Source organism: Canis lupus, chromosome 3 (genome assembly GCF_003254725.2).
Source record: "Canis lupus dingo isolate Sandy chromosome 3, ASM325472v2, whole genome shotgun sequence".
NCBI lineage: Eukaryota > Metazoa > Chordata > Mammalia > Carnivora > Canidae > Canis > Canis lupus.
The window spans coordinates 71,923,960-71,938,605 of NC_064245.1; the positions used below are offsets into that span (position 1 = coordinate 71,923,960).

General features: G+C 50.0%; 1 protein-coding gene and 1 long non-coding RNA gene across 15 annotated transcripts in view; one reads left to right on the top strand and one right to left on the bottom strand.

The window, feature by feature from the left end:
* APBB2 (amyloid beta precursor protein binding family B member 2) overlaps positions 1-14,646 on the top strand; it is a 375,499-nt gene that overhangs the window by 346,209 nt on the left and 14,644 nt on the right. For all 14 annotated transcript variants that reach the window (XM_049108653.1, XM_049108650.1, XM_025438365.3 and 11 more), the window contains one exon: positions 13,329-13,443. In XM_049108653.1, coding sequence (XP_048964610.1) covers positions 13,329-13,443 — 115 coding nt within the window. The remainder of the gene's footprint in view (positions 1-13,328; positions 13,444-14,646) is intronic.
* LOC112654075 (uncharacterized) lies at positions 1,649-4,975 on the bottom strand. The gene is made up of 3 exons (XR_003132712.3): positions 4,585-4,975; positions 3,633-4,096; positions 1,649-1,844 (listed from the first exon to the last, which is right to left on the bottom strand). It is a non-coding gene; the product is annotated as an uncharacterized LOC112654075 (long non-coding RNA).

Here is a 14,646-nt window from a genome sequence, read left to right on the forward strand (position 1 = left end):
TTCCATGACATAAAGTTTTATAGCTGTTGCTTCATTGTTGTGTGGATAATGCTGGTCTGTGCTGGTGCTCAAAAGGCTCAAAAGCCCCCCAGTGTTGAAAGGCCAGGCATCAAAAAGTAGCATGAAACAAGAGTTCTGCAAAAATGGAGTGAGAAGCACACTGGCAAGTCTTTGCTATGTACAGGCTCAGTGTGTGAAAAGTAGAAGGCCCGTGAGTTGCATAAGAAGTAGGTGGCCGTGCCGGGGACGAGGAGATGCATCCTCCTCCAAAGAGCTGGAACAGACATTGTCATTCTGGCGTGCTGTTTATTTTGAGGAATTTCCTATTCGTTTGGATGCCCGGTTACACATGCCAAGTAGTTCCGTTATTTCAGGCTTATTTTAATGAAAACATTGCCAATTACTCCCACGTTCATTTTCCCAAGAAATCGCCGCCGAGAGCATACTGATCAAGCAGCCCTTGAGTGTGTGGCTGGTGTGGAATTAATCCTGGTTTAATTCTTCCGCGTTTACAGCGTGAGGGGAGCAAGCGTGCGCCTGACTCTACATTTAGCTCGCTTCGCTCTTCCTGCTGCAGAAGCCTGGCTTTGGGCTGATGTTTGCTTCCTGGCAAATTTATAAGGTGTTAAATCAGTGAAGCAGCTGCCACTTTGACTCTTCTGCATTTGTTGAAAGACATTTCAAAGATCTCTCTGAAGTCCCTACTTATGGCTGGCTTTTACTTCCACACTCAAATCAAGCAGTGTCTATTAACCCCAAAAGAAGGAACCTTGTTAAAAGTTGGCAGTATCATTTTTCCAAGTTCTGCCTTCAGGGAAAAACATTGTGGCTACATATTGATGCTGTTTCCTTAAGTGGATGAGAAGTAATGGACCTGATTTAAAATATCAAAGGCTTCAGGGCAGCTGGGTGGCTCAGTGGTTGGACAGCTGCCTTTGGCCCAGGGCGTGATCCCTGAGTCCTGGAATCGAGTCCTACGTCGTCGGGCTCCCCTCAAGGAGCCTGCTTCTCCCTCTGCCTGTGTCTCTGCCTCTCTCTCTGTGTCTCTCGTGAATAAATAAATAAATAAATAAATAACCTTTAAAAAAGAAATAAATAAAAATATCCAAGGCTACAATAATAATTATATTCAAAAGAAACAGACTGTATTCTCAGGTCTCTGGATTGAAGGTAATCAGGCACAGTTTTTGTTAGGAATAAAAAATTAAAAGCATTTGGTATAAATGAAAAGCTCTCCAAAGAAATGCCACCAGCTCATCCTTTTTTGATGTAAGAGTCAAAACATTTTAGCAAATCCTTTTCTGATAAAAGTCTGAGCACCAAGCAATTCTTAAACCATCTAATCTAAAATGAGAAACCAAGACTCAGAGAGGTTAAGAGACTTACCAAGTATTCATTTAATATGAGACTAGGATCTAAGTCTTTGGATCCTTTGGTGATGATCTGAAATTGCTTCTGTAGACTAATTTTGACAGAGGGACATGAGCAGGAAGTGATTTCCCCTCGTTCTGTGGCAAACAGTGCCCATCAACTCTGGGAAGATGGCCGTAATATTTCCCCCAGTGACCACCTGTCCAACAGAGACATTTTACTTCCAGTGCCCGCCCAGCATGACCCAAATGAGACCTGAAACCATAAGATGACTTAGTGATGACAACTACAATGAAGCAGTTTATTGCACCGTGTTACGTGCCAGGTACTCTTTTACACACACCATCTCATTTAACTTAATTCCCACGATTACCCAGAGCCAGGTGTCCTGATCCTTTTTTCATTGACAAGGAAGGAGGTTTGAAGGATCACACGCACCAGGTAACACAGTGTGGCTGGCACATAGAGGGAGCCTGGGGAAAAAAAAAAAAACAGGATAAACACCCAAGGGAACATGGCTGCCAACTGGATTTGAACACGGTTCTATCTACATACTCAGCGTAAAGGACTTCTTTTGAGAATTGTCAGCCACCTTATCCCCCTATAAAAGTTCACAACCCAAGGAAAGGAAGAGAGGTTTCCCTATACATCTGAAGATTTATATATTTATTTATTTATTTGAGAAAGAGCAGGAGTGCAAGTGCAGAGAGGCAGAGAGGGAGAAGCAGGCTCCCCACTGAGCAGGGAGCCTGATGTCAGACTCGATCCCGGGACCCTGGGGTCATGACCTGAGCTGAAGGCAAAGGCTTAACCCACTGAGGCATCCAGGTGCCCCTCCCATGTACATGTAAAGCCCCAGGTTCTTTGCTAGATCCTTTGCCCCTGTCTTGAACACCTGTGCATTGTAACCATCCAGGTCATTTGGGTGACAAACCATGAGGTGATGCTGAACGACTGTAAGACTAGTGTTAGAGAGTCCTGCAGACCTCCAGTCAAACCCTGATTGCACCATGTCCTAGCTGTGTGACCTTTGTCAAGTTCTTCAACCTCTCTGAACTGGTTTTCTTTTCTATCAGTGAGAACAGTAAAACCTCATTGGATTGCTGTTTGGGCAACACGGAGCCAGAGCTCAAGAAAAAGAGTGGCTGTTGGGGGTGTCACCCTAGTACTCATGTATGTTCTAGCCTTGCCACCTGTGCTTTGGGGTGAGCTTTTCACAGGGCTCTGGCTGAAGCAGCGAGGTAGATATTTACCTATTGGTAGGACAGGAGTCACACGTGCTGACTGTATAATATTCAAACAAATGTGTTAAATAAAATCCTCCACAAGCCCCTCCTCTAGGTAACAGGTGACAATGTGGATATTATATTGTTCCAGATTTCTTACTGTGTGGATATCAAAATACTCAAACATTTGCTTCTCGCGAGTCCATATATCTGCAAGTTGGATTGTGTGCTTGTGTGGCTCCCCGCACCTAGTAACCCGTTGTGGTCATTGCTCCGCCTCAGGATGTACAGCCCCCCTCTCTGCTGTATGACTGAGGTTCGCTGTGTGACGTGCCTGCTGTTTGACCCCCTGACTTTCACTCTCATCTCTGCAGGGCCCTGCGGGCTGCTCCGTGACCCTGGCTGCGGGGCGCCCCCAAGAGCAGGTTTCTGTGACAGCTGGGTTTCTTCCTTTCCTTCTCAGCATCCGGGTGCTCCCTGCCTCTCCGGTCCACTTGCTTAATGTTCACTGGCGTGCATGTGACCACCCTGGGGACCCGGTGGCCCTCAGGCCCTTTCAGATTGGCTGGGACAAGATCAGAGGGGTGTAGGGAGCACTTCGGGCTGAGAGTTTAAATGACTTCATTAGGGTCACCCTGCCGGCTCAGGGAGTGAATCTTGAAGCATGTGGCCCCAAGTTGCTCTGCACCCCGCTCCCCTTCCGCTCCTCTCTTCCCCGGCACATCTGATCCCTCACCCGGCCAGCCCTCCCACGTCCCATCTCTGCCCTTGACCTTCTACTGTCCCTGCCCCCTCCTGCTCTGGGGCCTTCTCGTGATGCATTTGAGTGAGAGGACCGGACCGAGATGCTAAAGTTGCAGCTCAATTAGTAGAATGCCAGAAGTTAGTAAGAACAGGTAAGGCCGTCTCCACGTCATCGTTTCTGTACATTTTTTATTGGCAGCAGGTGGAGCTGGAAAATGAAGACGCGCGCCTTGCCAGTGTTTACTGCAAACAGTTTCCTGTATTTGACTGTGATATTTTAAGCTTGATTACCTCCCCCGGTTGATATGTTGCCTCTAAACTCAGCTGGCATCTCTTGGCTTCATCGTAACGTGGCTCAAAATACACACTTCTGTGTGACAGAGCGCAGCTAAAATCAGCCCCCAGAGGCTGTTCGGCGCAGCAAAGTTGGGAAGCAAAGATGGGATGTCGGGGCTCAGAGTTGCTGTTAACGGGGCTGTTGCATTTCCTGGATGCCGAGTGAACGCTAACGTGCTGTTTCTGCTCTGTTCCCTCATGCCTGCCCGGATTCAGAGAGAGGTAACCAAACCGATTTTCATTTCTCCCCCCTCGTCGGTGTGCTTTCCTCATGCCATGTTGCCGCCACCACAGCCATCGTTGTCTCCGAAGGGCAGTTTGCTCTCCGTAACCTTCTGTCATCGTCATTCGTGTGTGTCCTCATTGGAAACAGAGCATGGAATTGCAGCCGGGTCCCTGAGCCTCTGCTGCGCTTGACCCTGGGGACGGGGACGGGCAGGGTGATTGGGTAGGACAGGCCGTGGCCGTGGCCGCTCGCCGGTGGCTGGGAGGGGCCGTGGTTAGAAGTGCTAAGAGGGCTTCTCAGTGCACGGTAGGACCCGCTGAAGTTAAGGATTCTCTAGAGTTTCGTTGGTGAGAGTGGCTCAGGCTAAGAGCCCGGAAGACTGACTCCCTTTCAGTCTCGATTATTAGCCAGACCATATGGATTCTTTTCCTCCCTTCCTGCATCTGGATGAACCTGACTATGGAAAGGGTAGGACTCTGGGGCGAAAGGCAGGCGTGTGACCTCAGCTGTTGGGCTCCCGGTGCCGGGCTGCGCATGTGGGCCTGGGGGCCTGCAGCTCTGCTCTTCTGCAGCTTTATCACCAAATTAAAGTTCTGACTGGGTGGGGGGCACTTCCAGGCTCAGTCTTCCTGAGGGGCCTCGGTTGGGAGGATCTGCAAACGTGAAGGCCCCTTTCCTTACCTTTGAGGAGACCTCTGGAGGCCGAGGATGAGGGTCGTGAGCTCATCCACAGTAACGGGAGGGCTGGTCCGAGGCAGCGGTGAGGATATTTTCAGATGTTTTCTAATCCCTCCCCTCCTCCCCGGGGAGAGGTCGAGAGGTCGTGGCTCCGAATATTAAATTAACAGCGCGACTCTGTTCTTCAGAAGGCTGCGCCTTCTGGTCCGCCAGAGCCACCTGGATTATTTGCAGGTAGAATTTCAAATCTGCTGTTTACACAGCTTATGTGTCTCACGATTCCCTGGGGAGAATGTGTGTTTACGCAGGTGAGGAGTTCCTGGGATGCCCTCTGAAGGGGCACTTAGCATCTGCTTGAGCTTGCAGAGGAGAAAGAGAGTGGAGTTGACAAAGCTGGAGCCTAAGCTTTGTGAAGTCAGTGCCTGCTGATACGCCACTGGGTAAAATATAAAAAACAAAGCAAAACAAAAACAAAATATCAAGTGTGTGTGTAACATTCTGGATTGACCATCTAAAAAGATGACTTTCTCATCTCCTTTCTTCCTCTGCCCACCCGCAAAATGAGATCTTTCTTTTTTGTGTGTGTTTGTTTAAATTCAGTTTGCCAACATATAGAATAACTCCCAGTGCTCATCACGTCACGTGCCCTCCTTAGTGCCCGTCACCCAGTTACCCCACCTCCCCTCCTGCAACCGTTTGGTTTTGGGGACTCCTTTCGCAAAGTCAGGAGTCTCTTATAGTTTGTCTTCCTCTCTAATTTTTCCCTTTCTTTATGGTGCCTCTCACTGTTTCTTATATTCCACATATGAGTGAAATCATATGATAATTGCCTTTCTGCAGTTGACTTCTTTCACTCCATATAATACCCTCCAGTTCCATCCATGTCGATGTAAATGGTGGGTATTCACCCTTTCTGATGGCTGAATAATATTCCATTGTAGGTATAACCATATCTTCTTTATCCATTCATCTGTCAAAGGACATCTCAACTCGTTCCACAGTTTGGCTAATGTGGACATTGCTGCTATGAACATTGGGGTGCAGGTGCCTCCTTGGATCACTACCTCTGTATCTTTGGGGTAAATACCTGGTAGTGCAATTGCTGGGTTGTAGGGTAGCTCTATTTTCAACTTCCTGAGGAAGCTGCATACTGTTCTGCAGAGTGGCTGCACCAGCTTGCGTTCCCACCAGCAGTGCAAGAGGGTTCCCCTTTCTCCGCATCCTCACCAGCATTTCCAAAATGAGATTTTCAAAGTACCATCAGAAGATCGGAGCAGTGAGGCAGAGAAGAGCAAACAGTGTTGAAAACAGGGCTCTTTTCCCTCCAGCCCCTGTGCACGTAAAACAAAGTGGAGATAAAGCCGTTTGTCATAGAGGGCTAGACATGCAATATTTGGCTCAGATTTCTTTGTTCCTGTTTGTCATTAGTTTCGTGTGGGGCCCGTACTCCGTGGTAGTAACAACAACTGCAGTAGTGGCTTATAGCTTCTACAGAAAGATAAACCAACCAGGAGGCAGGGGTCTGTAGGTACATTTCAGAGAGTCTTACTATAATCCTATGAACTCAAATATTTACTTAAACATCTCTCATGGAGAAGGAGACAGAATTTCAAAGGGGGTCCTCTCTTTGACCTTTTCCTCGCGTATAACGACAGCTACCATTAATCGAATGCCTGTCATGTGCCGGCCTTCACAAATTCCCAGCATCACGCAGCACGGATATGACCCGAGCAAACCCGGATTCTCTGGAAGGCATTGTCTTTTTGTGGAGCCCGGCAAAGGAATGCTAGCAGAGGAGATTAGGTGAGAGTGAATGGAAAGGAATCTCCTAGAAAAGAGGGGAACGAGTCCGTCCCGCACGCCTGGGCTCTCCTGCAGCTGGCAGGCTCACCTCCTCCTGCTTCTGTATCAGGAGGCAAAGCTCGATCCCACAAGCCAAAGTTGCAAGGAGGCAAGTTTCAGTTCATCATTTAGAAAAATATATATATATATATGTTCTGGCTCCCCAGGAACATTCCTGCGGTGAAACAGGCTGATTCGTTAAGTAAATAAGATCTCGTATCACTGAAATAGTCTAGATACCAACCTCTCCCGGCTTCTGTGGACAGGGCTTTGAAATGTTAGCCTGGCTAACCCCACTAAGAGGTCTGTAGGTGCCTCATAAATTCCTTTAGGGGAGAGAGGAACACACAAGCAAATGCCCTGTCTCTAAGAGGGTTGCAGGGGAGACATCCAGGGAAAGGGTGAGTAGTTTGGGCTCTTTTTTTAATAGAACCCATTGGAATAAAGAATCGTTTCTTCATTCATTCCCTAAAGATGGATTAAGCCCCTGCAGGGCGGTTAAACTGCTGTTCAACTGGAAGCAGTAAAAGCATTCTTTTGTCCTTGTTCCTTGCCATGAAGAAATTTGAGGCTGCCACGGAAGGTGTCTCAGCCCTGACATTTTTCCCTGGCAGGACTGGAGGCCGGCCCCCTGGGGCAGTAATCAGCAGGGGGGACCAGCAAAAGGAGAGGAACCAGAGAGAGTGGGAAACACAAGGACCCAGTAAACAAATGGGGAGAGGGAGTTGATTGCTGGTGCTCTCTTCTGTTAGAGTTTAAGGAAGGGACGCAAGTAGGTACAGCTGTAAACTTGTCATTCCTGGTTTTTAAAGGAGACACCGTGATCCCCGTGATTGCGAGAAAGGAATGGGGCACAACTCTGTGTGTGGGGAGCGGGGGCCTGGACCAGAGCCTCTTTTAGCAAATGGCTCCTCATCCAGCGTTGTCAGTGGAACAAGCCAGAGCCGAGGACAAAAGCGGTGCTTGCACCTGAGCGTCAGGCAGAATGCCTCAGACAGACGGACATCTAGAAGAATCTGTTGGGAAAAATAGGAACTGTGTTCTGACTGGACCTCAGAGATCATTTGGGCTCTGTGGATGTAAATGAACACACCAAAGGCCTGGGGGATGCATGACCACTGGGTGCCTGGTCAACCAGGAGGCGGCATAGAAGCCCATCTGAGCCCATCTCAGCCGAGCTGTCGCCCCACAGCTGCTGGTGGCTCTGAGGAAAGAGGTAGGGGATGGGAGAGCCATGGAGGGCTCTGTAGGCGAAGGCGGGCCTGACCCTCACCCTCACGTGGGTTCAGAGCCACCGTGGGCCCTGCCTGGCTATGTGACACCCGGTGGCACCTGGTGCTTTTCCTCCAAAATTCACATGTATGGCCCTAGGCTGGTCACACGCAACCTTTTTGGTTTGCAATCTGTCAGGAGCACTGTAGTTCCAAGGTTTCTCGTCCCCCTTGGAACACAGGAAGATCTCTAGAAAAGGTCAGATTGCTCTGATGTGTGAGCATAAGGTCTTTGAGAATCCTGACACTGATTGGAAAAAGTCTCTCTGAAAGTCTGGGCTGGGCAACATCTTGGATTATTGTTGAGACTGGATGATGGGACATGGGGACTGTCCTCTACTTCTGTGTATGTTTGAAAGGTCCCAGAATGAGAAGTTTAAGGGGAAAAAAAATTAAGCAGATATACTGTGTTCTTTTAACTCAGTCTCCTAAAGCTGGGACCCAAGCTCCCTCCTCCAGAGAAGAGGCCCAGGAGGCCAAGGTCACCACAGACCTCCCTTCCTCCCTGTCACTAAGACCCAGTGACAGGTCTCCTGCTGTTCAGCCTCTGCAGCCCTGGAGATTTCTCCTGAAACCCTCTTTTTTTCAGTGCCTTTGGAACCAGCCTGTTCTGGGCTTCCCCCCAACACACACACTCTTTCTCTATCTTTCATTGGGCCCTCTGCCTCAGTGAGGCCTTTAAATGCCTTTCTTTTCCAATCCAGGCCTCATTTTGTCTTGTCTCATTCTCCATGCTCTCATCCACTGCCCTGACTTCAGCTGCTCCCCAGATCTGTGTCTCCAGCCCAGACCACAGGCCCACACTCAGGGACTGAGTGTCCTCCTGCTTGGTGGGCCTGGCCAGCGGGTGGCCCTCCAGCACCTCACACTTCCGTCCAACCCGAGCTCATGAGCTTCCTTCCTTCACCAGATCCCTTCTCCTGGCCTGGTGCATTCGAGGGCGCTTAGTTGGCCCAGCAAGAGTCATTCTGGCTTTGGCCTCTCATCAGCCACACCCATCAGTCCTGCCAGCCATCCTTCTAGCACCTCCTTTCCGTCTGCCTCCTCTTACCCTGTTCTCACAGATGCTAACCTAGCCTGCTTCATACTCCTCCACTCACCTGGACATTGAGCAGCAGCCCCCAGTCAATGTCTCCCTTGACCCACTTCATCCCACCCAAAGAAACTTTTTAAAACACGTATTGTGCAGGGTCACATGCCATATTCCGAGGCTCTGAGGGCCAGGCTGTGGGGGGGACACAGGTACAACCTCCCTGCAGTCCCACCGTGGCCCTTTGCCGCAGTACCTAGGTGTATGCACTGGGCCAACAGTTCTTCCGAATGCTCTGTGGACTTTCTCACAGCCATGCCTTTGCTCATGCTCACAGAACCTTCTGGGAACTGTCTGCTGCCCTTCTCACCTGGTGAGGTCTGTGTGATACTTAAAGATGCACCATGAATCTCACTGGACACCTGTACCGTTAGATAGTGGGCTTCCTAGCCGGAGCCTTGTCTACCTGGCACGTAATCGTGGCTCAGAAGGTATTTGTGGAATGGAATGGAATATGTTTTTAAATAAAAATCTTTAATTAAATCATAATTTAGTTAGACCGTAAAGCCCCCTAGCAGTGATATTAGTCCGATTGCTGCTTTAACAAATTACGACAAACAGTGGCTCAAAGCAACACAAATTTATTCTGCTACAGTTCTGGAGATCAGAAATCTAAAATGAGTATTCCAGGTATAATCACAGTTTTGGCACGTCTAATGACTCCAAGAGAAAATCCATTTCCTTGCCTTTTCCAGCTTTTAAAGACTGCCTGCCGGCTTTCCTTAGCTGGTGGCTGCTGCTCCTGTTTGTCACTTACTTAGAAGCAAAGTCCTTCTTTCCCCGTCATTGTGTCTGGCCCAACTAGATAAGTCAGGATAACAACCCCATCTCAACATCTTTTATTTGATCACCCTTTGCCGTGTGAGCTAACACATTCCCAGATCCTGGAATTGGGCTGAGAGCATCTTAGTAGGTTCCTGATTCTGTCTAGACCACAGGCTTTTTCAGAAATGAGGTGCTGAAAAGCTGAGCTTTTGAAACAACCAGTTAAGCGATATTTGGGTTTCATTCCAAATAATAATGAAATTAGATCAGACATGCATTTCATTGCACACAAAGGAAGTTGCTCGACTTGTCCGTGCCCCAGGTCTGAAAGAGAGGACTCACCACAGCTTACAAATACCCAAGCCTGGGGCCTGTGGGTATTTAGCTTGGCTCCGGATAGGTCTCCCTTGCAAATCGCTTGACCCTGGTAGTGAGGAGAGAACTCCCATTTTTTCCTCCCTGGGGAAGCAGATGAAGCCCCTAGAGGGCTCGTTGCAGGACTCACTCACTGTCCCCAACAGGACAGATTTCCTGTGTCCCGGATCTATTAGCCCGGTACCTGAAAGCCCACAGGAAAAGACAAAGCTGGAAGGAAAAAAAAAAAAAATCCCCGAAACAAAGCCTTTGGCTGCTAAGCTTCTCCCTTGGGAAGATGTGGGTTCCAGATGGTTGCCTGAGGCATTAATCACTTTCCCTGGAGCCAGAAGAAAATGAAGATTAATAATAATAATTTTTTTAAAAATTGCTCCTCAGGGGGTTGCATAATAAAGAGCGGAGGGCGTGGAGCTGCAGTTTGCTAGGATGGGCCATTGCTCGTTGACCAGGGCTGGTGTCCTCCTCCCGGATGGTAGCTTTGCACCGCAGGCCAACAGCGGTCCTGAAGACCAGGCTGGGACTGGGAAGCTTACCTCATGGTGTATCACAGCCCGACGAGAACCTTGGAAATGTGTTTCTCAGCTCCTTCACTTAGAGATGAGGTTAGATGCCATGCCTGAGTTGCTGTAGCTCCTGGACTCAGGACTGAGACTAGAACTGAGGTTGCCTGAGTCATGATTCCTTTGTCCCTGGCTGCTTCCTACTGTCTCTGAGAACAGACACTCTGAGGTCTGCACAGTAACTATGAAAGGTAGGATGTGACAAGCTCTTATCCTTTGTGCTACAGAATTTAAATACCGCAAGAGTTTAGACACAAGCAATGTCCTGGGGCACAGAGGGCCAAGCAGGCTTTTTTGAGCTGGATGGACCGCAGTGCACCCCAGGCGGTACCGGGAGGCCAGTGGCCACGCAAGAGGACATGCCATGAATCGAGACCTGCCTTTCTGGAACAGAGCAGAGAGCCCCATGGTTGGAACAAGGGAGCTAGAAGAGGAGGTGGGCCAGGTTTCGAAACTCTAGAAATCCAGACAGAGTTTGGACTTTGAGTGGGTGATCAGAGAACCAAAGAGGTTTGGCCTTGGAGAAATGGCAGCTGAACGTAGAATTTTGAAGGAAGACGGTTGTGTGTGGCAAGACACCACGTATATCCTTTTAGGATCCATCCAGGAAAGAGAAGAACCCGGAGAGCTGGGGGCCAGAAACAGGGCTTTCCTTGAGCATGCTCTCCAGAAATGAGGCCTTCTCTCGTTTCTTATTTAATATGTTGTCTTGATAGTGGTTGAGACAAGAACGGAAAGGCCTCAGGAGCACAGGGTAGGACAAGACTGCTCAACCCTCAGTGTGGGCCCAGCTCTTCGCCCAGACCCACCCCTCCACCCACGGTCATAAAGCCCGTGGGCACCTCTGGCCAAGGGTCAGCTTCCCCACAGGAAATTGGGATGCAAGCTGCAGGTGCTGTTCTGAAAGAGGAAGGACCAGTCAGTCAGGACCTCCGTGGCCGGGTCTGGGGTGGGTATTGGGGTTGATGAGGCACGTACCATCCTCACAGAGCTTCAGAGAGTCGTGGGGAATGCAGACTGTCACAGATACTGACAGAACCCAGGGTGAATGAGTCACCGCGGCAGCACTGGGAAGGGTGCTCCCCCCAGCCCTGAGTCCCACACTGTGACCAGGGCGTAGAGACCCTGTGAGGCGAGGTGGGGCGGGGCCACCTGCTTAGACTGTCCCAGGGGTGGTGGAACTGGCTGGGGAGGATGAGTTCAGGACGTTTTCAGGAAGCCAGACATGGGGAGTTAGGGGGTGCTGGGGGAGGGGGGGTAGGAAGGCCTCTTGGTTCTAGCCTAGAGGACGCCAGCCGAGATAGAACATGTGGAAGGAGGAGGTAGGAGGGAGCAGGTATTGAAGTCAGGTGTGGACAGGCTGAGGCCGAAGTGCCCCCGACCTGGAGCCGGGGTGGGGAGCCCCACTGCACATGGCATGCGATGCAGGGTAGGCTTTTCTGGCCACAGCTTCACGATGGCCAGTTGCCTCCAGTGGGTAGACCCCTGTGCCTTCCCAAAGAGCCAAGAGTATCTTGAGGAAAGTGATTATCATAGTCTGAAAAGACCACCGGTTCTTACATGAAGAGGAACCATTCAAAATAAATTCATCAGGGGCAGCCCGGGTGGCTCCACGGTTTAGTCCTGCCTTCAGCCCAGGGCCTGATCCTGGAGACTCGGGATCGAGTCCCACATCTGGCTCCCTGCTGTGGGGCCTGCTTCTCCCTCTGCCTGTGTCTGTGTGTCCCTCTCTCTCTCTCTCTCTCTCTCTCTGCATCTCTCATGAATAGATAAATAAAATCTTTTTAAAATAAATAAATAATAAATTCTTCTGCGGTTGTAGACACAATCTGCAGACCGTGTCCTGGCTTAACCAACATATACAAGGAGATCATGGTGATCCGGATGCAGCAACGCGAGCATTTCTTTTTCTTGAGCACTTTGATCTTTAAACCATCGTCGTCCTCCGATAATCACAGGGAGGAATTTAGTTGCACAGCCTGGTTCTTTGAAGCCAGGTACTGTCCCAGTCGTTACCCTTGTCATCAGTAAAAGAGGCGAAAATCCAGCGCCAGCTGCACGCTCCCCGAGGTGTGTGAGCTCACCTCAGTCGGGGTGAGCCACTCAACGGGATCTCACGGCCCTGACAGGCTCTCAGTCTGTGCTGTCTCCCAGTGTGGCAGCCTGCCTGGTGACAGCCTGTCACCTGGCCCCAGCAGCTGGGGCTCTGCTCATTTTCCGGGCACATGTTTGCACATCAGAGCTTCTTGTTCTGCTTCCGCTGCACCACCGTGTTTGTCTTGGTAGCACTCATGCAAATCCGTGTCGTCTCAAGCCCCTTCTTGCTTCTATAATCATAATTGCTCTAGATAGAAGGTTCATTTAAAAAATTCGGTTTTGTGACCCCTGGGTGGCTCAGTGGCTGAGTGTCTGCCTTCAGCCCAGGGTATGATCCTGGAGTCCCGGGATCTAGTCCCACGTCAGGCTCCCCTGCATGAGGCCTGCTTCTCCTCCTGCCTGTGTCTCCGCCTCTCTCTCTGTGTGTCTCTCATGAGTAAATAAATAAAATCTTTAAAAATAAATAAATAATATAAAAAATTTAAAATTCAGTTTTGGTCGTAAGAGATTCCAGGAGCTCAGGACATTGACTTTGGGAAACAGTATAGTTACTCAGAGATGAATTCTTAAATCCCTGGAGTTGTCCCTGTGTCCCAGGCAGCTAGTGAAGCTTACGTTTTGGTTCTGCCCACCACATACCTACTCTGCCACCGACACGCTGGCCGCTCGCTCAGCTAACATTCGTAACTAGAGCGTATGTTGCTAGAGGTCCCTTTTCTGATGTCCTGATAAATTCTGTTCGCACAGAGATTTTGCTTACGTAGCAAGAGACAAAGATACGAGGATTTTGAAATGTCACGTATTTCGATGTGACACACCAGCAAAAGCCATCGCCACAAGTCTCCACGAAATCTGTTCCAAGGTAAGGTGGGCCAGGATGCAGGGGTCCGTCCCTCTGTTTTTCTTTCTCTCTGCCTGAGCAGGGAAGGGGATATGAAGGCGGGGGGGATGCTGGCCTGCATGTCGTGTTCAGGGAGAAACGGGCAGACCATCTGTGTAGCCCCCTGGGATAAAGCACTCTTGCTCTCAGTGATGCTCTGCCTCCGAGATGAGCCAAGCCTGGGCCCCTCCACAGCTTGCAGGGTGAGCTAGGTGGACAGAACAGTGGCAGGGCCGGTGCGTGGAGATGCGTATCCCCAGCCCTGACAGGGAGAAGGGGGAAAGAAGTCGGGGCAGACTTTTCAGGGACACGGCCCCAGATCTGAGCGTAAAACATTGGAAAAGGGGAGGATGATAAGAAACCACCTGGGAAAATATTTTTACAAGAGGGGACTCCTGGGGGACTCAGTGGTTGAGCAACTGCCTTTGGCTCAGGCTGTGATCCCGGGGTCCTGGGACCAAGCCCCACATCGGGCTCCCTGCATGGAGCCTGCTCCTCTCTCTGCCTATGTCTCTGCCTCTCTCTGTCTCTCTCATGAGTTAAAAAGAAAAAAAAAAAGAAAGAAAGAAAGAAACCACCTGGGTGTCTGTGGAAATGCAGGCAGCTGACTGACACTGGCTTCAGGAGGACACACAGCTGCTCCTGGAAGCCGACCAGCCATGAGGCAGGCTGTGGTCAAGGTCTTACACTGGTGAGGTCCCACTGCTTTAACCAGAGGCACAGAATGAGGATGGACAGCTGGACGTCGCCAGACCAGCCTCCCTTCCTCCTTCCCCTCCAGCAGAGCAGTCCTGATAGAAACATCCCCATCCTCTGCCTGCACCTCCGTGACCCCCTTTAACAGGGTCTTGCACTTCTCAGGAGACAGTGATATTATTGAGCAGCTCTAGCTCTGGCTGTTAAAGAGTTCTTTCTTGCGTAAACCTGAAATCATCCCCTCCAGAACCTCCATAGATTTACTTGAGATGTGTGATCTATAGCCACAGAGAAAGAGTCCTCCATTTCATCTGCTTGCTGGGCAGCCCTTTACTGTTGGAAGACCTTTGAAGCTGTGGACTGTACCTGTACGTTTGGGGGTGCTAGACAGGTGTCTGTGCAGTCCTGTTCCTGTCCTCCTCCTTCCTCCAGAATCCTCACCTCTTTTGGGTCACAAGGTTACGAGGCTCCTAACCCTCTTCTGTGCTC